The sequence below is a fragment of the Schistosoma haematobium genome, chromosome 2, assembly GCF_000699445.3.
Source record: "Schistosoma haematobium chromosome 2, whole genome shotgun sequence".
Taxonomy (NCBI): domain Eukaryota; kingdom Metazoa; phylum Platyhelminthes; class Trematoda; order Strigeidida; family Schistosomatidae; genus Schistosoma; species Schistosoma haematobium.
Window position 1 is genome coordinate 45,345,068 of NC_067197.1, and position 26,838 is coordinate 45,371,905.

Below are 26,838 nucleotides of genomic sequence, written 5' to 3' on the forward strand. Positions count from 1 at the left end.
CAAGATAATCTTATCCTTTATCTCAAAACTGTTCATTCATCTACTTGTGTGTATGCGTACGTGTAACTATTAACATAATATTGCTGCCATTAAGATTACTACTGGTATTATTTCTCAATTCTCTCATGCATTGATGTGTCACACGTCCACTTCATCTAATCCGCTGAACTTTGTGTTCAACTCTGTACAGCCATTATCAAGCTGATCGTATTCATGATGAGGTGATTGGCTAAAACTCACAATCTCATTGTGAAATAAGAGTATAAAAGCGAACGTGTATGTGATCGGATGAAGTGGCAAAATGATCTATTCTACTGGTAAGTAATTCGAAAATTCAATAGTCAATTGACGTTTCATTACATTTTTGAGATTAACCTCTAAACAATGGATTCACACTGATGTCAGTAATAGAAACAGTTGAACATAAGAATATGAAATCAGTATTTGATGAAACGGTATGAAGTGAACAATCTCTACATGTATCTAGCAAATATTCTGTAAGTAGTAAATCTACTTTCAATGTTCGTGATGATGCTTTTTCAAGGAAATTGTCAGAGATTCACCCTATGCATCACACAAACTCCAGTCAGTATTCATGTCGTTAAGGAGAAACCTTATATTTTCCGATCAACATAGAGTGGACAGCGAAATAGTTAAATAACACAAATGATATGAACGTTGATTCTGTTCACTCATATGCAAGGAAATTACAATAAACATTGAATGTTTTTCTTGAATTGACTTATAGCAACTATGTGAGATTTAGTTGATTCTGTACCCGATCGCGTCGATGTATAACTCTTATCAATCCGCCATAGTGCACAAACATCTCACACTAAACTGATAATACATTGTCAACAGAACTTTAATTAAGATTATACTTTGCCTTGCAGATAAATAGTTCAACTGAATTTCAGGCTGTTTCACCTCAGAATGTCAGTTAGAAATAACTCATTTGCTGTTTTAATACTTACAACTCTATTGCTCAATACTTGCAACACTACGGATGAATACTCAACACAAACGGATGCGACTCAATCATTCACTATAAGCGATGGCATGATGACATCTGATTTCAACCGCCATTCTAAACCAATAACCCTCATGCAGCGAAGTGATTCGGAGAATTTAACTCTGTTCAACTTCACGGAACATGGAACATCTCTGTTTGAAGTATCAGATACATTTGGAGTTGAAGGACGGTCTATAGCTGCACTCGTACCACATACTGCTTATGTAAGTTTTATTTATAGATATAATTTGACTAACACTATGTTTAGAATAACCAGTCGGCAATATTATACTATAAAATCAATCCACAACCAGATGGATCAGGATTCGCTGGTGTCCACCACAAATTTAATAACTGGAACTTGTCAAACTATACTGGTGTTATCATTGAAATACGTACACATGGTAGAAATCCCAACATGAAATTGATCTTCTATGGAAACTGTTCGGAAATACTCACTTGTCAATCGTATGAGTCGTTTTTCGAGGTAATGTGGTGTTTAAATGTGTAGAATAATTCAATGTAATTTCTATGAAATCTTTACAGACATCAGGAGAACGACAACGAATAGAATTGCCATTTAGTACATTCAAACCATACTTTCGTGGAGAACCGAAACCCGATTCACCACCTCTTGATATAACCCAACACTCCCGCTTCGGTATACAGGTGTATGGCGGTGTCGTTGCATCGAGAAAGCAATTTGCCCAAGATTTTATCGAAATATTCTCCATAATAGCATATAAGGAAGGTCGAATACCAGCCTAAACAAACCAAGCTTACAGGAATTATAGACAACGTGATATGTAGTACTTATTGATACCATGATTATTTTAGTTTTTATTAGGTAGTTTTATCAATAAATGCCATACATCTGCCTGCGAGTTTTGAATGTTCCCACGGGTTTCTTAGCGTTCACATGAACATCATTGAAGGTGAACGGTGATAAATCGAATAATGTTTCGAACCAATTAATGAGTTTTAAAAACACGGAGATCAGCGAAGAGATCTCTTTTCACTGAACTTATTATCAAGCTGTACATTAGTACTTATATGTAGAGATATGTTAAATGTTACTTACTTACTTCTTAGAGGTCAGATTCAGTGAGGACATCCAAACAAGTGATAATCATGATGGTGTACTCGAATTATTATAAAACTAGATAACCTAATGTGAATAATAACAACAGACATAATAATTTAGTAACGAAATACAGTGTGAATGTAGTGAGATGATTGGAATGTTGCCAACAGTTTGAGAATAAAGGATATAACTACAGAATTATTTTAACTAGAATTAATGACTAGAAGAAACAGGTAGTGCACTGTTTAACAAAAATGACTACAATTACATTATCAGTAACATCTCGAATGATCATCTTTGATTCGAGTGTGACAATTTGAAGTGATGCTCGCTGCACGAAAATTCTGACCACGTTATTTGGAATAATAATTTGGACAAAGGGTTGTAGAACCTGAAGTGAATTCTCCGAGAAGAATATTCATCACTCAAATGAATGTGTTATAGAAGGTTCTCGTTACAATAACTGAAAGTAAATAAAAGTAATGAGGTGTGTGAAATAAATGAAGCGATATCATGAGCAACTCTGAATAAAATAATGGAAATATGAGACATACGTAATTGGGGAAATACAGCATTGATAATTATAACAGATTAAGTTCAGGGTATTAACAACTTAAGGACTCACGTGTTTTGTAGGCATGTTTCCAGCTTGAGCTGATGGATGGTGAGATCTTCGGCTATTTTCTGGGGTTGGATGCGAAGAAATGTAAGTAGATTTAGACGAATCGTATAAACAACCGTAAAACGAAACTGAGGACCAGCAGAATGACTGAGGTCGATTAGATGTTCAAGAATGAGACTTCCATAGTCTTTCCTCCCATAGTTGTACATTGTCAAATGTTCCTGTGTCTCGGTTAAAAGCGAGCGTTAGCTAAGGTCAATTTTCTCGGCCACACAATAACATGTGATATGACATTGCTGCTGTTTGGCTCAATAATACGATGTGTTAACTTGAATCTCCACCTTAAATTTCTCAATCGATTTTTATTTGTGTAAACCCATTATTCTAATGGTCCTCTGATTAATGCTCACAGGTATCATCGTAATGTTATACTGACTACTTCTCATAACATACTAGGTCAATCGATAGTAAAAACTGGTCGTCTTTATTAACTAATTAGCTTTGATGGTTCATTAACAAGCTTTAGTAGCATTTACTGCTTCAGCGACATAGTCTTGTTTAAACATCTAGCTCTAGAAAATATGACCTGTAAATAACGTAAATATACATTGACTAACAATGCAATCATGGACTAAAAAGTTATCTGAATCTAATTCTCAGTGTTCCTTCACTTAACACCTCATCCTGTTTTAAACTATGCACTATCCTGTAATATCTTTTCTTTCGACTACTGCCTGCCCAATTTCATATTTCGAGTTCTATTGCCAAACAACAAGGATGACACTTCTCCAAAAACATACGGTGAGTCTCAGCTATAAGTTTTCTGCAATCATTTTGGATGGCTCACTCAATGGCAACCACACAATTATCTGGATTCATTCCATTGTTCTGATCCGGGCGAGTGGCAAAAACGTCAACAGCATCAACTACACTGTAATTAATTGCCATACTGCAGGTTCTATTCTGGATGCCTTAGGATCATTACTACTCCTCACGAATGGCGTTGTATGTGTCGTCTACTGAATAATCTAATTTTCAAAAATAATCCAGGCGAGTTCAGCTATTTTACCGGATGATTTTTTGGCGAGTCTCTAATTTAGCGACGAGCCAATCAGAAGCGTTTGAGCAATTTCAATGTCACGGAGCCAAGCTCAACACGCTATGCTAACATACGGTCGGTTCACAGCGGATTTTAGAGAGGAGATGATTAATGAGAGGTTAAAAGAGATGGGACGGCAAAACTCTAATTTAGGGACGAGCCAATGAGAAGCGTTTGAGCAATTTCAATTATCAGCCAATCAGAAGATAGTATAAAGTAAAAATATATTACAAGAAAGTAATGAATTACAGTGGATATTCTTCTTTTACATTATTTAAAAACTTGTTAAGGTTTGATAATGGCTCAGAAAATCTGAATTCATAATGCATATTGTATAGAAACTCGTCCATAGGGTTAGGGTTTGGAGCTAAGGTTAGGGTTAGGTTAAGGTTAGGGTTTAAGGTTAAGGTTAGCGTTAAGGTTAGGGTCAAGGTGTTCACATGCGATCGGTTCACTTCGAATTTTAGGGAAGAGGTGTTTATTGACAGGGTACAACCCCAACCTTAACCCTGACCCTAACCATAACCCTAACCCTAAATATTTATTTATTTATTTATTTGAACACATGAATATTGGTACGCTAACATACAACCCTAACCTCCAAAATCCGTTGTAAACTGATCGCATGTTAGCACTCTAGCCTTAACCCTAACCCTTAGCCTTAACCCTAACCCTAGGCTACAACCCTAACCACTAACCCTATGGACGAGTTTCTATACCAAATGTGTTATGAATTCAGAACCTCTGAACCTTTATCAAACCTTAACAAGTTTTTAAATCATGTAAAAGAAGAATATTCACTGTAATTCATTACTTACTTACAATATATTTTCACATTATCCTAACTGTCTTCAGATTGGCTAGTAATTGACAAGGTCATTTAAGATTCGTTCAAAGGTCGTCGCTAAATCAGAGTCTCGCCGATTTTTTCCACTTAACATGTATATATTTTCCAGTTGCTTTTGCCACATGTTTGTAAGTGTCACTAGGCTAAATGCACTAACTTCTTATAGAATGTTTATAACGTGTCATATTCCTTCCTGAAGTTTCATAAGCAATCTTAACTTTGAAATGACTTTTTCTGGTACGTTCATTATTTTTAAATTGTCATATACGTCAACAACCTACCTGCATGTTAACCTGGCCCGTACATACGTTGCACTATATCTTCATGTCTTCTAAATTTAAAAATCATCTGAATCGCCTTTCACATTTATCAATAAACCCATCATAGTCGTTGTTGCTAATCGTATTTGGGTTTATGGATTGATTTATCATATTAGCAGCCTAAAATGCGAACATAGTTTAGATAATAAGATTACAAATTTAGGGACTATCAACTGCACTAGTAAAATAACTAAATTCTCAGGCAGTTTTTGGCTAAACAAATGTTTAACATCAAAACCCTGGAGCCTACTAAAATTAACGCTAGACGAATATCCTCGAATTGAAATTTATTATATAATAAGGTAGCTCTGATTCTTTGACGCTACAAATTTCTGATAATTTTGAATCACGTAAAGCAACAATACCTATTTTTCCACTGACTCATCTTCATTCAACACTATAACTAGTTAAACGTAATAGTTTCAGGATATCGTCATATAGCATTGTCATGACTTGACAATCACGTAATATGATTGATAAAATTAATGAAACCATTAACAAAATCGGTCAGCAAATTGACTTATAATTATCACTAGTGTTGTTTTTCTTTTGTCCTCATTCACTACAGATGATTACAGTATGTTTCTCTATCAGTTGCTCATTCAGTAAATATCTCAAAACCTTGTCAGTGTAATTGATGGTTTAGCGACACAATCATGCATGCAAATAATCAGTATAAGCAGTCGAGCAAATCTCCTGCAAACTGAAAACATCAATGTCGAATTTACCCCAACACTGACTAAGGTTCAATCCATTATCATAGGCATGAGTTGGGAGTGTACTCCCCTTGGTTACAACTTATGTACTCCCTGATAATCACATGAGCATCACTCACGGTTAATCATCTTGTAAAAACTTATTTAGCCGAATACATCTTGCAGCACATCACCTAGTAATGTCACACATAGGCTTAACTGATTTCAATAACTTGTAATCACTATATCTCAATTAAATCGTATTCCGCCTTATGATAAACTGCATACTTGCAACTAACTTGTATGCACCATCAACCAGTAGGTATAAATATAAATAAATATTCTATGGCAGATCAGAACATTGAGTCTAAACCATGTCTCATACGAATGCAATCATGTTTAGCGAATCGCTCTTAGCTATCTGTCCAAAATTCATATAATTATCACTCACGTATGTAAATTTTGTCTTGATAACCATTCATGTGTATTAGTAGTATACTAAATTCTATCACGGCCAAATAAAAATGAGGTTGAGAAAATCTCCCCGTAACTAAATAAACCGTATCAAACTAACTGGAACACTAGTTGGAATTCTTTTCCATGGTAATACTTTTGTTCTTCCAGTTAGCCTACTAATACAGATGCAATTGGAAATCACATATGGACAAGTTACCGGCATAATTGTGAAATGATTCCATAATTTAAACCGAAACTAATACCAATATCAACATTTCTACAATATTCATTACTTTAATATTTCTATACACAAAATACTAACTACTTATACGTTAAGTTATTAACCAACGGCTATTAACACGCATCAGTTTATTATTATTATTGTAATCCCATTTTTATAGCTCAAATAATCTTCATCCAAATTTTCATTTTAAGCGTGTTAAGTATGAAGGCAGATATTTAAAAATAATTACATGTGTTTCCCGACCAGATGCTGCCGCCTTCCGTTTTGATTTATCTTTCAGCTTATCACTACCCGGGGGATGCTTACTAGTCGTGGTAACGTTCGACGCACGACAATCCCATCCAATTCGGTATCGAACCAACACCACGTTGATTCTGGTGGGAGAGTAGTGTAGTGGCATTGGACCATAACCACACAATCCACAAAGCTGAACACGAGACTACTCAGAAAATAGATATTCAATATTTACCGCGGAGAAATACGTAACGATGGAGAAGGCGCGAACAGAGAATTGAATGAATTGAAGTTAATCGGATGGCATGGCTCAGCCATGCAGGCGTGGTCCCTCTGAATATTACCTTATATCTTTTATTCATATTAAATATATTGTTCCTTCTCCAGCATAACCTTGTTTTACATCATGTATTGATAATTGATACGATACAGTGAGTTGATGTAGACGATGATGCGACTTCCACGTAAGATCTTATAGATTAGGCAGTTATATCATAACAAATCTACAATTTTAGGATTAGGTCTATTATCAGAGCAGTACTAATATCATAGTAGACCATAATTCTACAAGCTTAGAAGTGAAGTAAAATCGTGAGATGAATAGCGATCAGAATGAATGTGGTGAATATGAGATTAGAGATATAGGGAGAATAATGTAATTACGGAATCTGTTTCTATACATTCAGTAGTGTGTATTACTTAGGTAAATCAGTAGCTACCGGAATTGTTGTTTTGTGTATGCTCGTTCGAATCATCTGTTGATATCTGAGCTTTCTAGAGATCTGGTAAGTTTATTCTCCTCTGTCTTATTATTGACGTACTCTTGGTCATTCAGCTTCATGAAGTTTTGATGATCATTCAAGATGTTACTGATAATATAATTGTAGCCATTTCTGTTGAACGGTACAATTCCTGTTACTTCTCGTCATTATTTCTAGTTAAAATAATTCTGTAGTTATATTCTTTATTCTCAAACTGTTAGCAACATTCCAATCGTCTTACTACATTCACACTGTATTTCGCTACTAAATTATTATGTCTGCTGTTATTATTCACAATATGTAATCTAGCTTTATAATAATTCGAGTGCATCACCATGATTATTCATTGTTCGGATGTCGTCACTGAATCAGACCTCTAAGTAGTAAGATCTACATGTCTATACATATAAGTACTAATGTACAGCTTGATAATAAGTTCGGTGAGAGAGATCTGATCGCTGATCTCCGTGTTTTTAAAAATTCATCAATTGGTTCGAAACATTATTCGATTTATCACCGTTCACCTTCAATGATGTTCATGTGAACTCTAAGAAACCCATGGAAGCATTGAAAATTCGCAGGCATATATATGACATTTATTGATATAACTACTTAGTACAAAGTAAAATAATCATAGTATCAATAAATACTACATATCACGTTGTCTGTTATTCCTGTAAGCTCGGTTTGTTTACCCTGGCATTTGACCGTGCTTGTATGCTAAGATTGTGAATATTTCGATGGAACCTTGATCAAGTATGCTCAAATGCCGGACGTTTTGCGAAGACGCAATCGAATTTACTCTCCAATTTCATGGCGTAATGCATTTCTAGTCAATGCCCTTCTGTAGGTTTCGGTGGAATGGTAGCCTTGATCTTCGTTGCGTTTGATATGTAGTTGCGGCAGAAGACCCACTAATTTGATGAGATTGATCTGTTTAAAACAATAACTTTCTGGCGTATGATACGTAGTATCAGATGAACGCTACATGAACGTAATCAAAGTCTAGATGGGTACTCTAAACAGAGCAGCAGTTTTGCACAGACTCATATGACCCAATGCGATTGGTCTGCGTCCCGAATTGAGATACAGAGGGATGACGCTAGGTAGAACATCAAGGGTGACTGTGTCAGTGGCTAGTGCAAACAATAAAACAGGTTGTAGCCTGCACACAGTTTCAGTAGATGGTCACTGTTATCTGACCTAAGACCAACAAGTGCCCACCAGTTGTCTAGATGACTATCGTCTGTTCCTAAACACCAGACCAGGTCATTTAGGTCTCCGGTTTACACTAAACTATCTGTCGATCGCACTTTCTGTAGATCAGGTGACTAATGGTAACAATCACTCTTGGTCGCATCCGGGCTACAATCCGTCGGAAAGTTGGTGAAGATGACGAAAAGACATCGATTTCGACTCAGTTTAGTGGAGGTTTCTTGTGTAACAACACGTAACCGACTGTTAATGGGGATCCAGCCGGTCAGTGCAACAGGATCCCTAGAAAAGCGCCTGTGAAAATAGCCTTGTGAAGTGACAGATGGAGAGTGAATTTCTAGTACATCACTAGAGTCTTCAATACTGGTCTCGAGTGAACCAGGCATGTATTAATGTATCCATACCAAGGTTGGACTTGATAGTTTCAAATAAACTGAACATTGGGTGGACAGTTAATAACAAATATACTTTTGTTACATATTTATATATGAGCTGAAAAATGAAACATACAAAATTAGAATAAATGGTAGTACATAATTGTCGTAGTACAAAACAAATGAAAACGAGGGTTATCACATGATTGTGAATATGGTTTGCCAGAATGAGAGTTGAAACAAGAATAATTCTTCCAGTGATAATTATCAATGTGTTTGTGTCGGAATACTGTATTGTTTCTGAAACCGAGACAGGTTATTAAGATGGCCACTCACCGAGCCATTGACTTGGAGTTCCAGTCCACATGACAGCGGCGCAACGTTGAGAGACGCGGTCGCACGTTGGCCGGTGACATACAATTGGTTCATACACCATTTTCTTCCTCAGGATTCCGGAGATAGCATAAACTAAAGGTTTAGAATCTGGGTTTTTCAACCGTGCAAGGTGGATTCTACGTGTCTATCAATCCGGGTACGCAACCGGGTATTCGCTTTTCATCCTCTCAATTTCGTTTAGAACACCTTCGTCACAGTGTTGCAGTGAGTAAGAAATCTCTGACAGTGGCTGCATATCCGTGGCCATGAGAGAGCATTTCGAAAGAGAGAGATGGTTTCAAACACGTTCATCCTCACAATTCCATTTAAGGGCATATTGAGTGTATGGGTACCCAGTAACTAATAGTCCAGGAAATTCCACCACAACAACAGAAAAGTGATGTACCAATAGTGTGCGTTTGAATTGCTCATCAAAAAATAATGTTGATAAACTCTGTCAAGTAAAAAGAAGTCAGGAGTGAGGTAATTCAAATATGTTTGTAGAAGAAAGAGGACCATGTGTTAGGTGAAGCAAAAACTCATTAAAAACGCATTTGACAATGTAGGATTCGAAGTACTTCTTCGATTTTCACTGAAATCAATACACGTTTGCATGGAACTATATTCTGGTGAGATAAATGATCAAATGATTTTATCGCTTGAAAATTGTGTTGGTTAAACCTCTTCTTTAAGAACCTTGCTCAAACTAGTGAGATATTACTGACACGTTTTAATGTTGCAATCAATGACCTTCAAATTTTCGTCGTGTAACTATGCACAAGATTATTATGGATTTCAGAATAAATCACTGCATTAGTACATGTATGATAGATTACGGTGAGACACTAACTAGATCACATCATATGAGTAAGCAGATTGAACGACCTTTAGCTAATCATCTGAGAATGAGATCACACGTACTCATTTTATGTGGTTGATGGTGAGGTTGAACTAACGATCAGATTTATGTTCACTCAAAATATCACAATGTTGAATGGTGAAAGTACAAGTTGTGATTGTGCGGATCGGCAAAGTAGGCCGAGCACATCTACAGTTGAAGAATATCTTGAACTCATAACGACTGTCAAGTCACGTATCATTGCTAAGGTTTACCTTGAAATGGAAACAAACAGCATAAGAATGAACAGCATTGGATAGAACTATAATGGGAGGCTTTGGACAGAGTGTGTTGGGGAATGCTGATTGATGGTTCGTGCTTAATTGAGGGTTGCAGAATTAATAAGTTAAGTGGGCATTATAAGAATGTCACCACATAACTAATGACAACAACTACACTCATCATCACTGACATATAAGTTATTCAGTAATAGATATGAGAAATCTTGTCTCATTGTCGGTAATTAGGTACTCACGTATTATACTCATTTATATAAGTGAAGTCGTTTTAATTGAATTGCGCGACGTTTTATTTGTTTGGGTATTCACTATAAAGATTTGGAAAACTTATTTAGATCCATTCAACTGAAATAGTCTAAATGCATCATTACAGTGTTCACTAATTAAAAGCAGAATTATCATCTAACAAATCGAGGGGTGAGTATACATCATGTTGAAGAGATAATTTGTGTCATCTGGAATAAAACGTTAAATATTTTCAGATCACCTGAAGATTTATCTGATTTGTTTGACAGTTCATACATATTGCATCATCTCAAATGAACTGGTTAGTTTGAGAAACAACAATGATCACTTGGACAGATATGACTGTTTCCTTAATTCAACATGCTGATCAAGTATATTCAGATCATTAACGTCTAGTTAACACTATATTGATTTGTAATCTATAAACTAAATTAAGAACTTAGAGAAAACATCTGATCAAATGAATGGTGTTGACATACCGAGATTTCGTGTCATCAATCTCACCACACCTTCACGATTTAGATGTACCAAATGATTATATTTTCCATTGATATAATTTACTTCACTTATATTAAGCACATTGATTTTCCTTGGTGGATTGTCAGATATTTAATTTTATTATCGTTATTTATGCCGACTGGTGATTTCTATATATATAGGTAAGTGACAAGATTACAACGGATCACAGTGATTCCTGATGACTACATCATCACAATTCATCTTTTGGTAGAGTGTTATGTACAATTTATACCTGTGTTAATTTAATGTCGGTTAGTAATACACTTGTTGTGAACGGGGAAATAAGAAGTCGAGAGAACTGCAAAAGTTATTTTATAGACGTTATTTCATTTCATTCAAACCTTGTTAAACATTTATATTTATTTTTGTCCCTATTTTATTCTACATAACAAGAGCCTTCGTTCTATGTAACATTCACTGCCATGCTCATTTTTGTCATGAAAATATTGTAATTTAAACGTAATATTTTGCATCTTATTTTCTATAGTAATTCCTAGTTTCGGACATAATTGTATTTTTCGAAATTATCGTACGTTTTGGTCAGGATATTTGCTTATTTATTCATCTACATTTTTGCACTATTACGAATTCAAAGAAACAAGAGTGTTCCAACTATCCTGTATTCTCCCACTTGCGTGCTTCCCAACCAATGAGGTTCTAGAATAGTTTTCTCTCTACCCCATCTCGAAGTCACGCGTACGAGACTGAAGGTTAAGCCGCTCAGCCTATCGCGTCAAGGCCATAATCTAGAATAGACAGATCAAGGTCAAGTCATCACAAAGTATCAACGAGGTAAAAGCGATTCAAAGACATAACAACATTCTAAAGTGGCGTGTCACATTAGTTCGCGAAACGCCAGAGATACAATTCTTCCACTCAATGGGATATAACAGAGAGTAATCTTATCATCAACTCTCCATACAATGCTCTACTTATTTCAAACTATCAAGTGCAACATTGATATTGATACATGTTAACCACTCAAGTTCCATGTTTCCTTTTTGTCGCTTTCTCCTTACATAATTGAAAGACGTGAACTATTGAAAAATCTTTATGATAATTTGAAACAGAGCTAGTGATTGTGGTGTAATGCGGGAACTCGTAATTCGCACTTTTATTCAATGCATACTCTAGTGATCATGAATTCACCACCACTCACTCAAATAAGTGATTACACTGTGTACATAGAGTGATGTGTTGTAGTCAAATTAGAATCATGAATGCATTCATGTGAACACCACTCATCGTTCCGTACCAAAATCACAGACTGTCACTGGATCAATAACACGATTTGATTTGTGTTTGTATTTCTCACTGTTCTTTCTGATGATGATGGAAGACGATCGGCTTGAATACTGGATTCACTTCGAAATCACTTCGTTTGCTCACATTTTATTCACATGGTGATTTTCATCAGCCAAACTGTGGATTTTGCTCGAAGTGATTGCTACTAAGATACACTGGTGGGTGGAGAGTTCATTTGTCCGACATTCCGATGTCTTTCAGTAAATTTCGTAAACGAAACTATAAATATATATTGGAGAAGCTCATGACAAATTGCACGAGTATTTCAACAAATTAGTGACACCAATCTGTACAAACAAACCCATAGAGTTCATCCTCATTCATAAATCGTATCGTTGATAATCTCTACTTTGCGAATTGATTGAAGATAACCATGCGAACATTCGGATATCGGATCAGAATTGTAGAGGTTGAATGCTATCCACAAAATCCGACAGTCGAACGTCTAACCATTGGTGAGGTCTTCGATGCACACCTCTGAGGAGTAACCTGATTGGACATAACAGTAGTGAAACGCATCCTAGTTTTCAATCAACCTCAAACTCAGATCAGTCTGTAATGTGGAGTCCGAGAAAATAACGATTGTTGTCCTTATTATTCTTTAACCAGATCACAAGATAATCTTATCCTTTATCTCAAAACTGTTCATTCATCTACTTGTGTGTATGTGTGCGTGCATTTATTAGTTGCATTAGGATTACTATTGGTATTATTTCTCAATTCTCTCATGCATCAATGTTTCACACGTCCACTGTATATAATCCGCTTAACTTTGTATTCATCTCTGAACAGCCATTATCAAGCTGATCGTATTCATGATGAGGTGATTGGCTAAAACTCACAATCTCATTGTGAAATAAGAGTATAAAAGCGAACGTGTATGTGATCGGATGAAGTGGCAAAATATTTTATTCTACAGGTGAGTAATTCGAAGATTCAGTACTCAATTGACGTTTCATTGCACTTTTGAGATTTACCTCTAAACAATGGATTCACACTGATATATAATTTGTCAGAATTAGAAGCAGTTGAACATAAGAATATGAAATCAGTATTTGATGAAACGTTATGAGATGAACAATCTCTACATGTACCTAGCAAATATTCTGTATGTAGTAAATGAACTTTCAATGCTTCTCAGTCAGTATTCACCTCCTAACGGAGAAAATTTAAATATCCGAAAAACTTAGAGTGGACAGCGAGATATATCAATAACACAAATGATATGACCGTTGATTCTGTTGACTCATATACAAGGAAATTACAATAAACATTGAATGTTTTGTATTGAATTGATTTATAGCAACTATGTGAAAGTTAGTTGACGAGTACAAAGATATGATTGTTGAGTGGAAGAATTGCATTTCTGGCGTTTCGCGAACTAATGTGACTCGCCACTTTAGAGTGTATTACTAACCGACAATAAATTAACACAGGTATAAATTTTACGTAACACTCTACCAAAAGATGAATTGTGACGATAAACTGAGTAGGACTCACTTTGATCCGTTGTAATCTTGTCACTTACCTATATATATAGAAATCACCAGTCGGCATAAATAACGATAATAAAATTAAATATCTGACAATCCACCAAGGAAAATCAATGTGCTTAATATAAGTGAAGTAAATTATATCAATGGAAAATATAATCATTTGGTACATCTAAATCGTGAAGGTGTGGTGAGATTGATGACACGAAATCTCGGTATGTCAACACCATTCATTTGATCAGATGTTTTCTCTAAGTTCTTAATTTAGTTTATAGATTACAAATCAATATAGTGTTAACTAGACGTTAATGATCTGAATATACTTGATCAGCATGTTGAATTAAGGAAACAGTCATATCTGTCCAAGTGATCATTGTTGTTTCTCAAACTAACCAGTTCATTTGAGATGATGCAATATGTATGAACTGTCAAACAAATCAGATAAATCTTCAGGTGATCTGAAAATATTTAACGTTTTATTCCAGATGACACAAATTATCTCTTCAACATGATGTATACTCACCCCTCGATTTGTTAGATGATAATTCTGCTTTTAATTAGTGAACACTGTAATGATGCATTTAGACTATTTCAGTTGAATGGATCTAAATAAGTTTTCCAAATCTTTATAGTGAATACCCAAACAAATAAAACGTCGCGCAATTCAATTAAAACGACTTCACTTATATAAATGAGTATAATACGTGAGTACCTAATTACCGACAATGAGACAAGATTTCTCATATCTATTACTGAATAACTTATATGTCAGTGATGATGAGTGTAGTTGTTGTCATTAGTTATGTGGTGACATTCTTATAATGCCCACTTAACTTATTAATTCTGCAACCCTCAATTAAGCATGAACCACCAATCAGCATTCTCCAACATACTCTGCCCAAAGCCTCCCATTCTAGTTCTATCCAATGCTGTTCATTCTTATGCTGTTTGTTACCATTTCTCGGTGTAATATGTTACTTGGTATTACACTTCTCCTTTGACATTGAGGATTCCAATTGAGGGCTTGCCTTGTGATGCAGTAACGTGCTTTCCTATCAACTTACACAGCTTCCTCCTGATTTGTTCCTCCGCTGGAATCTAGAATGTTCTCACCCACAATGGATTGCTGCTGATAGTCTCCAGCTTACGGATCCGCAGTATTTTGCGTACACAACTGGTAACAAATACTTGTAACTTCAGATTGATGGTTTTTTAGCTCTTTCAGATTGCGTCCCATACAGTAGAACTGTCTTAACACTTAAATAACACGTTGTTGCGCTGTACTATTTAAAGTTGAATTAATTTTGATTTTGTTATTTGTGTTCTGGAGAAGTGGGTTTCACTAAGACAGAAAACGTCAGAAAATCTGGTTTTTCTACTTCACAAATATACTAATTTATTTATGATTTTTTAAAATATGCTCAATTTCTTCGGAGTGATTTTGTGTTCAAATGTGTTGTGTAATTCAATCTGTTTTCTGTATTACTTTACTGACATCTGTAGAACGACAACGAACATAACAAACATTTAGTGAATTGAAACCACACTTTCCTGGACAACTGATACCCAATTTTCCGCCATTAGTTGTAACTCTACTCTCCAGCTTCGGTATACAGGTTTATCGCAGATTCGGTGCATTGGAAAAGCAAATTGATCAAGATTTTATCGGAATATTCTCCATAATATCATATAAGGAAAGTCGAATACCAGCCTAAACAAACCGAGCTCACAGGAATTATAGACAACGTGATATGCAGTGTTTATTGATACTAAGATTATTTTAGTTTTTATTAGGTAGTTTTATCAATAAATGTCATTTATCTGCCTGCGAGTTTTCAATGCTTCCATGGGTTTCTTAGAGTTCACATGAACATCATAGAAGTTGAACGGTGATACATCGAACAATGTTTCGAACCAATTGATGAATTTCTAAAGACACGGAGATCAGCGATGAGATCTCTTTTCACCGAACTCATTTTCAAGCTGTACAGTTGCACCTATTTGTATACATGTATATATGAAGATCTTTATTCTTAAAGTTGTGGTTTCGTGAGGACACAGGAGGTAGGAATAATCATGATGATACACTCGAAATACTATAAAACTAGATTACCTAGTATGTATACTAACAACACATATAATAATTTAGTAACGAAATACAATATAATGTTGTGAGATGATTGGAATGTTGCTAACAGTTTGAGAATAGAGGATATAACTACAGAATTATTTTAACTAGAATTAACGACGAGAAGTAACAGGAAGTGTACTGTTTAACAAAAATGACTACAATTACAATATCAGTAACATCTTGAATGATCATCGAACTTCATGAAACTGAATGACCAAAAGTATGTCAATAATAAGATGGAAGAGAATAAACTGACCAGATATTTAGAAGGCTCAGAGATCAACAGATGATTCGAACGAGCATATGCAAAACAACAAATCCGGTAGCTACTCGTTTACCGAAGTAATAAACACTACTGGATGTACAGAAACAGATTCCTTGATTACATTATTTTCTTTTTATCTCTTTCATCATATTGACCACATCTTTTCTGATATCCATATGGAGTTGGTCGATTCTCATGAACAATCCTATAATTACGCTGAGTTTCACTATCACAATTGCGGTCGGGTAGATATTCTTACTTTTGGAACTGTGCTGTTCGCTACTGATATTCACAGCCAGTTCCCTTTTCATAGTTGAATGCGAGCGTGAGCTACGACCAACGCACCTTGTCTACAAGATAAGGCGAGCTGGTGGATTCATATGGAGGCAACCAGACGTTGAAGCTTATCTTATATGGACACAGAAAACAAGCATATACTGAAGAACTCTGTTCTCCATTTTGCTGCATTGAATGTTCTGCCAATCGCTCTTGTCAAACAACTTTTGACTACATCAGATATTCGATCAGTATTTAGTTCCGAACATATACAATGGTAGGCACTTGCAACTGAACAACCGGATTACTTGTCACAATAACTTCTTTTCGTATTTTTATCTGTAAAGTAGTCTGGATAGCCAGTTTTTTTAGGGCTAACTGAGCGTTGCGATTTCTTCGTCCATGCATTTCGCACTGCATTTTCGATGTTGTCCTTTTTATAAAGATTAGATATGGTTTCTCTTTCTACTTATAGAAACCCAACATTAGACATTGATCTGCTGGCCATTCCATATTTTTCATTATCTAAACATGGATCATTTTAGGGAGCCGTTAATCCTATTCCTAAGACGCACATTGAGGAAAGAGTTGATTGGCTTTACTCACTTTCTAACATGCAATCTATGGTATGTGCTGAAGGAGTGTTAAATATCTTTGAACTCAATTTTATTGTCACAAATGACAAATGTGTCGTCTGTGTAGCCCTTGTATAGACGAAACCGATTGATAAACAAACTAAGTTGGTGGTTTTTCAGTTTTGCCATTAAGCAGTCAGATGAAACCGAAAATAATGGAGACTTCAATGCAATCACATCTCTTTGTCTATACATTTCATTGTTGAAGGTGTACTGGACATGCAAGGTACATCGTAACAATAGTTCGTTCAAGTGATCAGTCGGTAGACGTGGATCTGTTTTGTTGGAATCAATATAGTCACGTATACAGCATATCGTTTCGGTTTTCTGTGTTTTTTATTTTAATTTTGTTTTGTGTTACCTGGAAGTATTCACGTCTTTAATACGATCAATAAATTGAAAATTATCATGAATAACATATTAAGACACTTATCTTCCGTCTGGTTCCAATTTTTATCCAACCACTGTGCAATTAGACGGTATATTGAATTCAACATGTCGAAAATTGATCGTACCGGGAGACCAGGTTTATTAATTTTCCGTAATCCATATTAGCGCGTGATGACCGAACCAATTGGACGTATGTGATCAAATAAGTCTGTGGTTATTATACTTTCAATTTTAGGATTTTTAGCAATATCCGTTGGCTGTTTTACAATCTGAGGTGTTTTGTCCACTAATCGTATTATTTTGGAAAACATCATCCACAACGATTAACCTCATATTATCCAAGATATCGTGACGATCGAGTAGCACAACATCAACTTCTTTACCAAGTTTACTCATGATCGAATCTTTATTTCTCTACCGGAACATAAACTGAAGCAAATGAGTCGTATTTAATAACATATTCTTACTGTATTATAGATATTTATGTACAAATGACTTCATTACAGAAACGTTGATAAAAATACAACTGCAATGTCGTATCACTTGTACTTGTGTAGCAAAGAAAATTGGCCGTAGCTAACAATCGCCTTTAACTGAGATGCAGGAACATTTGTCAGTGTACAACTATGGGAGGAAAGACTATCCCAGCGACAAACTTGAACATCTAATCGAGTTGAATCATTCTGCTGATCCTCAGTTTCGTTTTACGGTTGTTTATACGATTCGTCTAAATCTACTTACATTTCTTCGTACCTAACTGCAGAATATAGCCGAAGATCTCACTGTCCATCAGCTCAAGGATGAAACGTGAGTACAAACACGTATGTTATTTGGTTGTCAATACCCTGAACTTAATTTGTTATAATTATCAATGCTGTATTTCCTCAATTACGTATGTCTCATATTTCCATTGTCTTATTCATAGTTGCTCATGATATCGCTTCATTTATTTCACACACCCCATTACTTTTAATTACCTTCAGTTATTGTAATTAAAACCTTTTATAACACATTCATTTGAGTGATGAATATTCTTCTCGGAGAATTCCCTTCAGGATCTACAACTTTATGTCCAGATTAATAATCCAAATATCGTAGTCAGATTTTTTGAGCAGAGAGCATCACTTCAAATTGTCACATGTGAATCAAGGATTGTTTGTCATATAAAATCAAATCAAATCCTTAATGTTGGGCTCATTAATACGATCTGTTAACTTGAATTAGTTTATAGGTGAACTTAAACCGTGAGGTAAATAGAGATCAGAATGAACGTGGTCAATATGAAGTTGGAGGTAAAGGGAAATAATGTATTACGGAATCGGTTTCTATACATTCAGTAGTGTGTATTACTTACAACTTACTTATAAAAAACTAAAATAATCATAGTATCAATAAACACTGCATATCACATTGTCTCTGATTCTTGTAAGCTCGGTTTATTTAAATTGGTTATAAGTTATGAATATTATTTCGTATAATTTTTGTCTATAGAAGCATGATATTAATTCTTTATTTTCAAAATCTTCATATTTTAGATATAAATAAGTTATAAGAGTTCTAAATTCTTGTTTGTCTCATCAACATCTCGACGGTATATGAAATGATATGTCAAAGAGATTCGGCAACTTCAGTTGATTAGGACATAGCTCAGACCTCAAAGCTGAGAGGTTAATTAGTGTTTGAGCGTGTCAAGTCAGTAGGTTTAAATGTGCATGTATATATTTAGATAAATGATTGAATAATCTATTTGATTCAGCGACTAATGAATATGTAGTGCGGCTTCGAGTCGCAGTTGACCATGATCACCACTAAAGGAAGACTACGCGCTAGTTAACGGATAAGCTAAATATCAGAAAGCAGTTGATGCGTGTAGTAGAGATGTATCTGTTGGCGATCTGCTAGTTTCGAAACAATACCGAGATCGTGCCAGATTACAAGTTTGGGTACTGAGCGTAACCGAAGTCGTGCAATGTCACAATCAATGGAAGAAGGTGTGTCTTTAGTACAGTTAAACAAACAAGTAGGGTAAAACATTTACTGGTACAAGTGGTTCTAGTAATCATTGTTTCCATTAAACCAATCGCGTTCTGTTGATAAAAGCAGGTCAGAACAAATATATGCGTACGCAATAAGCAATGTTCGAAAATATTCTATGTCGTACATTTATTGCTTATCAGAAAAAGCGATGATTCATTTCACATGTACCAACATGAATCTGTGGAACTCAATATGTTTGTGATCTCACTAGTATACTTCCGATGTCTTGAATCATCGTCATAGTTTCTTATATAAGGAGTGAGCGTTTGTTAGGTACGTACCTGATTTGAACTACATAAATCAGACTTTAGTTATGTATATAAATCTCATCACGTCTTGTTAACAACATGATATTTGATACAGCTATAATCTTAAACAGGGACATTTATATCAGAGGACAAGCAAAGAACGAGAAGATCTTTTCAATATCTGTAATTCGCTTCGGTACAGACTTATCGGCAGTCGACTAGACAAAGAAATTTCCCTCAGAATTGCAAGAATTGTAACCTGATGTGAAGGCGAAGCGTAATAATCAGAAGTGACCTGAAGGACAAGTGAATTTCGTTGCCTGAGTAACGGTTTGATTTCCTGTGGCGTGGAGTTGTACATCTAGGGGTATTCGTGTATTCGTTTGGTAGCGTAACATACTTTCTCGCTCAAGTAATCTGCTCAAGAGTAGGCGCGTCCCCGTCATTACAGTCCTGAATAATTTGTAAACATTTATAGATGGCAAAATGTTCTTCCAGGTCGCGTAAATGTACAATTTGTTCCATTGTTTCCAGGATTGTTGGTGAATCATACAAAAGAAACGTTTAAATCGACATCAGAAATACACTTCATCAATATTGCTTCCTAGTATGATTACACAACTGATACATCTACGTGAATGCAACTAAACCGGGACACACAAACGAGAAACTCAAATTTCAAATGCTGCTTTAACTGAAGGTTTGGAACCCATACGTCCTAGAGGAATCGAACCACACCCCCTCGTTATCCGGTCAACAGTAATCGAATGAGAGTTGAGACGAGAATAATTATTCCATTGGTAATTATCAGTTGATTTATATGTGGGCTGCGATACCTCCTGGTTTTCGAGATCGAAGCAGGTACCTTAAGGGGACCACAGCTGAAGTCGCTGACCTGAATTCTAAATCCACAAAACAGTTGGGCAACATCAGGTGATGCAGATTCATGACGGCAGGTAGTAGGACTTCCTTGATACTGGGTGCATACCCGTAGATATGGAAGGACATTTGGAGAACGAGAGCTGATCCTCTTCATCCTCATACAAGCCAGTGCATTTGGGAGTACACTGACTGCGTGATTATTCAAAAGCTCATAGTTGGAAAACGACTGCAACAGCAATAGTGGTGGAACAGATGTAAGTGTTTGAATCACTCATCGCTCAGTGATGTTGATTGTAATATAATGCAGTATTAATGAAATGTAGACCAAGAAATATAGACGGAAACACCTTTTTACTATGAATTCACAGAGTTATTATTTAGTTCATGCTGTAGAAGGTCTAACTAACTTAGCACACACAGCGTCATCTCCGGTTGAGAAAGAATACATTGATTTGGCGTCAACTGTTAGGATATTTTATGTATTGGCATAACGTTTTGAAACGCATGTTTGTTAAAAATATATAAAATAAAGAACTGTGCAGTTTATCCTAATGTTAAATCTATTTCCCTATTGCTGAAATCTGTTTTGTATTTACCATGTGACCATAGTTTCAATATGACAGTGGACGGTCATATCTGTTTCAGTTGTCTCTCTATATCTAGATCATGTCAGCGATTTTGTGACATTGAAAAATTGACCAGTGTATGGAGTGCACCTGGTACAGACTGAATTCCGACCTACTAGCTATTCCGTAGTAGTATAGACGTGGGTGTTGGGAACATCCAAATGACACTTGAGAATAAGATAATGAAGCCATTTTCACAGATTTAGGTTTACATATGCATTTAATCTTTGGGTAATTGTGGTATGTCCATAACAGTTAGTATTCTTTTTGGCAATTCAGAACTTCAAAAGGTGAGTCTGGTAAAGGAGCTGAATTAGTTGTACTCGATCATCATGAATGCTTGGATAATATGAGGTTAATCGTTGTGGCCGATATGAGCAGCCTAGAGACCTTATTACTCCGTTTCCTCCTTAGCCCTACCTGTTGAGTCCAGAACGACAATATCAGCTTCCACTGTGTGAATCACATATCTTGTGCATACTCAGTTTAAACACAAGGGAACCGGATCACATCATATTATAAAATTAAAAATAATGTTTATACAAGATCAAGCCAATAGGCGGCTTTGAATGTGAGAGGCTGTAATTAATAAACTGGGTATAACTCATGAAGTAAATACTTTATTTTCAAAATGTTGAACATTTGTCTGAAACATGATTGTTTCTTCTGCAATTGTGAATCAATCGCCTCAGATTTCATTGTTCTTTCATCGATACACTAAACAATCCCTGTTTTCATCGATTTTTCTTTCGTCTGCCCAACCATCTATGGCAAGGTATTTCAGTTTCGATTGATGATATAAATTTCTTATAGCTGTGAATATTAGAAAAACATGGCACGGTTTTAGAAATATGAACATCTAGTCGACCTCAATCATTCTGCTGACCCTCAGTTTCATTTTGAGGTTTTTTATACGATTCATACATATCTACTTAGAATTCCTCATACGTCACTCCAGAATATAGCCGAAGGTCTCACTGTCCATCAGCTCAAGCTAGAAACATGCGTACAAAACACTTGTGTCCTATGGTTGTCAATACCCTATACTCAATCTGTTATACTTATCAATGTTGTATTTCCCCAAAAACATGTCTCATATTTCCATTATTTTATTCATAGTTGCTCATGATAACAATTCATTTATTCCACATCCCATTACTTTTAATTACCATTAGTTATTGTAACAAAAACATTCTATAACACATTCATGTGAGTGGTGATTATTGTTTTCAGTAAATTCCCGTCAGGTTCTACGACTTTTTATACAAATTAAAAATCCAAATAACGTGGTAAGATTTTTCGGACAGAGAACATCACTTAAAATTGTCACATGTGAATCAAGGTTTGTTTGTCATATCAATTCAAATCTTTGATGTTGGGCTGAATAATATGAAGTGCTAACTTGAACCAGTTTACGAATCAATTACAATCGTAAGTTAAATTGCGATTAGAATAAATGTGGTCAATTTGAGGTTAGAGGTATAAGGAGAAGAATGAAAATGATGATACTGGTTCGACATTTTCAGTAGTGTGTATAACCTAAGTAAATGAGTAGCTACCGGATTTGTTGTTTTGCATATGCTCGTTCGAATCATCTGTTGATCTCTGAGCCTTCTAAATATCTGGTCAGTTTATTCTCTTCCATCTTATTATTGACATACTTTTGGTCATTCAGTTTCATGAAGTTCGATGATCATTCAAGATGTTACTGATATTGTAATTGTAGTCATTTTTGTTAAACAGTACACTTCCTGTTACTTCTCGTCGTTAATTCTAGTTAAAATAATTCTGTAGTTATATCCTCTATTCTCAAACTGTTAGCAACATTCCAATCATCTCACAACATTATATTGTATTTCGTTACTAAATTATTATATGTGTTGTTAGTATACATACTAGGTAATCTAGTTTTATAGTATTTCGAGTGCATCATCATGATTATTCCTTGTTAGGAAGTCCTCACGAAACCACTGCGTTAGGAATAATGATCTTCATATATACATATATATAAATAGGTACGACTGTACAGCTTGATAATGAAATCGGTGAAAAGAGTTCACTTAGCTAAACTCCGTTATTTTTAAAATCTTATCCATATATCACAGTTCACTTCGTTTGAAACTAAAAAGTAAATATTATTTGATGTTTATAAAACGACTGATAGTCACTTCGAAGTAAGCAGGGATAATTGTCAGATATTTGAATTTGTTTGTCATCAACAACATGACTTAGCAATTAATTCATCTTCAATGATGTTCATGTGAACTCTAAAAAACCCGTGAAAACATTCAAAACACGCAGGTAGATGTATGGTATTCATTGATAGAAATACTTAATACAAAGTAAAATAATCATAGTATCAATAAGCACTACATATCAAGTTGTCCATAATGTGAAAAGAGATCTATGTGCTGAACCCCACGTTTTTAAAAATTCATCAATTACTTTGAAAATTTAAAGTAAACGTTATTCCATATATCACCGTTCACATGCAGTGATGTTCGAGTCAACAGAAAAATAACTGTGAAAACATTCAAAACACGCAGGTAGATGTATGGTATTTATTGATGAAACATACTAATACAATCTAAAATAATCATAGTATCAATAAGCACTACATATCAAGTTGTCTATAATGCCTATAAGCTCGGTTTGTTTAAGCTGGCATTTGAGCTTGCTTGTATGCTGAAATGGTGAATATGTCGATGGAACCTGGACCAGATTGCTTGCTCGATGCAAAGATACCGCCATACACCTGTATACCGAAGCGGGAGAGTTGAGTTAAATCTAGAGGTGGTGAATCGGGTTTCGGTTCTCCACGAAAGTATGGTTTGAATGTACTAAATGGCAATTCTATTCGTTGTCGTTCTCCAGATGTCTACAAAGATTTCATAGAAATAACATTGAATTATTCCACACACTTGAATACCACATTACCTCGAAAAACGACTCATACGATTGACAAGTGAATATTTCCAAACAGTTTCCATAGAAGATCAATTTGAAGTTGGAATTTTCACCTTGTCTATGTAGATCAATTACAACACCAGTATATTTTGACAAGTCCCAGGTATCCAATATGTAGTCGATACCAGCGAAACCTGATCCATCTGGTTGTGGATTGAGTAGATAGAAGAATACTGCCGACTGGTAATTCTAAACATGGTGTTAGTCAAATTATATCTATAAATAAGATTTACATAAGCAGTATGTGGTACGAGTGCAGCTATAGACCGTCCTTCAACTCGAAATGTATCTGATACTTCAATCCAATCTTCAAATAGAGAAGATTCAGGTTCCGTGAAGTTGAACATAGTTAAATTGACCGAGTCACCTGGCTGCATGAGGGTTATTGCAGTCGAATCGTCATTGAAATCATATGTCATGATGCTATCGCTTATAGTCGATGATTGAGTTGCATCAGTTTGTGATGAGTATTCATCCATAGCGTTGCAAGTATTGAGCAATATAGTTGTGAGTATTAAAACAGCAACAGAAGTATTTGTAATTGCCATTCTGAGGTGAAACAGTCTAAAATTCAGTTGAACTATTTATCTGCAAGGCAAAGTGAAATTTTAATTGAAGTTTAGTTGACAATGTATTATCAGTTCAGTGTGAGATGTTCGTGCACTATGGTGGATTGATTAGAGTTATACATAGACATCGTTCGGTACGCAATCAATGCTCTGTAGTTTAAGCGTTCAAGGATGGCATCTGGTCGATTCAACGTGGTCAGATATTCGAAGTTGTTTTGTTACGATTTGCATAGAGACTCGACTTTGTGTAAGACATCGAGTACGTTGGTTAAATTACTGTTTTCTATTTATGATTACAAATAACGAAGAAAATCCACTATTTATTTATTATTTATCAGATATGTGTATCTTTTGTTTAACTTCTAAGTTATCATGAAACCAGCTCGAATTAAATAACTGTGAGAAGTACATTTTCGATGCACGTTACTTGTTTTTCGAGTATGAAATTCCAGATTAGTGTTCTACCGTGATCAAGTGGAGTATCATATCGAGTACTTAACCGTTTGATCACCAGGTTGCATCTATCATTTCATATTTCTAGCTTTGTTCGTTTCTCAATATTGCACTACACTGTTCTATTCTGAAGGGGAAACTTAGCGAATTATTTCACTGTTTCTATTACTGATAAACTATACATCAGTGTGAATCCATTGTTTAGAGGTAAATCTGAAAAGTGTAATGAAACGCCAATTGAGTACTGAACCTTCCAATTACTCACCTGTACAATAGAATATTTTGCCACTTCATCCGATCACATACACATTTGCTTTTATACTTTTATTTCACAATCACATTGTGAGTTTCAGCCAATCATCTCATCATGAATACGATCAGGTTCATAATGCCTGTTCAGAGTGGAATACAAAGTTAAGCGGATTATATACAGTGGACGTGTGAAACATTGATGCACGACATAATTGAGAAATAATACCAGTGGTAATCTTAATGCAACTAACATGAGGTCAATAGGTACACGCACACATACACACAAGTAGATGAATGAACAGTTTCCAGATAGAGGACAAGATTATCCTGTGACCTGATTAATGAATATTAAGGACAACAGTAGATATTTTCTCGTACTCTACATTGCAGACTGATCAAGTCACCGCGCGCTACGGACTGGACGTTACTTTCAGCCCGAGGTTTTTAGTTTTATTTTTCCAGGAGTCTCGCATAGCTGGATGAATTATTTTTTCTTGGAATTATGAAAGATAACTCTATTCTTAACTATTAACATATAAACTGTGAATTTCATGGCATATGATAAGTTTTGAGTTCAACTTACAGTATTTATGATCATATTCATACAATAATTCATAATCATATAATTACATATATTCATTTTGTGTATGCGATCAAACTATACTCTGTCACTTTGAAACCATATATAATCATATTTGACGAAGATTTGCATTTCATATCTGTATTCTATTTCTTAAGGAATATATGGTTATATCGTATTTGAATGCTTTTACTCACGTACTTTATGTATCTACACGATCTATTCAAACCTCTACCTAATATCAAGAAATATATATAACCGTATATGTTAAAGGACTGTATTCACTATTTTATGAACTATCATCGTATTTGGATACTATAAATTATTTCATTTCCAAAATTACCTGTCCAATTCGGTGAGTCTGTCATAGTTTTTTTTGACAGTGTCTTTTTTCCAAAAAGCTGTTTCATATATTTGTTCAAGAAGCAACATAATAATCTTAGACGGTAATAATCCTCTAAACTACTTATCTCTGCACCTCCCAATTTT

General features: G+C 35.2%; 2 protein-coding genes across 2 annotated transcripts; one reads left to right on the plus strand and one right to left on the minus strand.

The window, feature by feature from the left end:
* Positions 1–292: 292 nt before the first annotated feature.
* On the plus strand, positions 293–1,889 carry MS3_00007092 (uncharacterized protein). Its single transcript, XM_012939513.3, has 4 exons — positions 293–317; positions 894–1,236; positions 1,281–1,499; positions 1,559–1,889. The coding sequence occupies exons 2-4, from the start codon at positions 934–936 to the stop codon at positions 1,778–1,780; spliced, it is 744 nt and encodes a 247-aa protein (XP_012794967.2). The 5' UTR covers positions 293–317; positions 894–933; the 3' UTR covers positions 1,781–1,889.
* Positions 1,890–24,184: 22,295 nt separating this feature from the next.
* MS3_00007093 (uncharacterized protein) lies at positions 24,185–25,043 on the minus strand (the record flags this gene model as incomplete). The annotated part of the gene is made up of 3 exons (XM_035730898.1): positions 24,185–24,406; positions 24,466–24,684; positions 24,729–25,043. The coding sequence occupies 3 exons, from the start codon at positions 25,041–25,043 to the stop codon at positions 24,185–24,187; spliced, it is 756 nt and encodes a 251-aa protein (XP_035588621.1).
* Positions 25,044–26,838: the final 1,795 nt, after the last annotated feature.

Coding starts and splice junctions, on each gene's coding strand:
- MS3_00007092 (XM_012939513.3), top strand. CDS start 934: ATGTCAGTTAGAAATAACTCATTTGCTGTTTTAATACTTACAACTCTA. Junction 1,237..1,280: donor TCGTACCACATACTGCTTAT/GTAAGTTTTATT, acceptor CACTATGTTTAG/AATAACCAGTCGGCAATATT. Junction 1,500..1,558: donor CGTATGAGTCGTTTTTCGAG/GTAATGTGGTGT, acceptor AAATCTTTACAG/ACATCAGGAGAACGACAACG.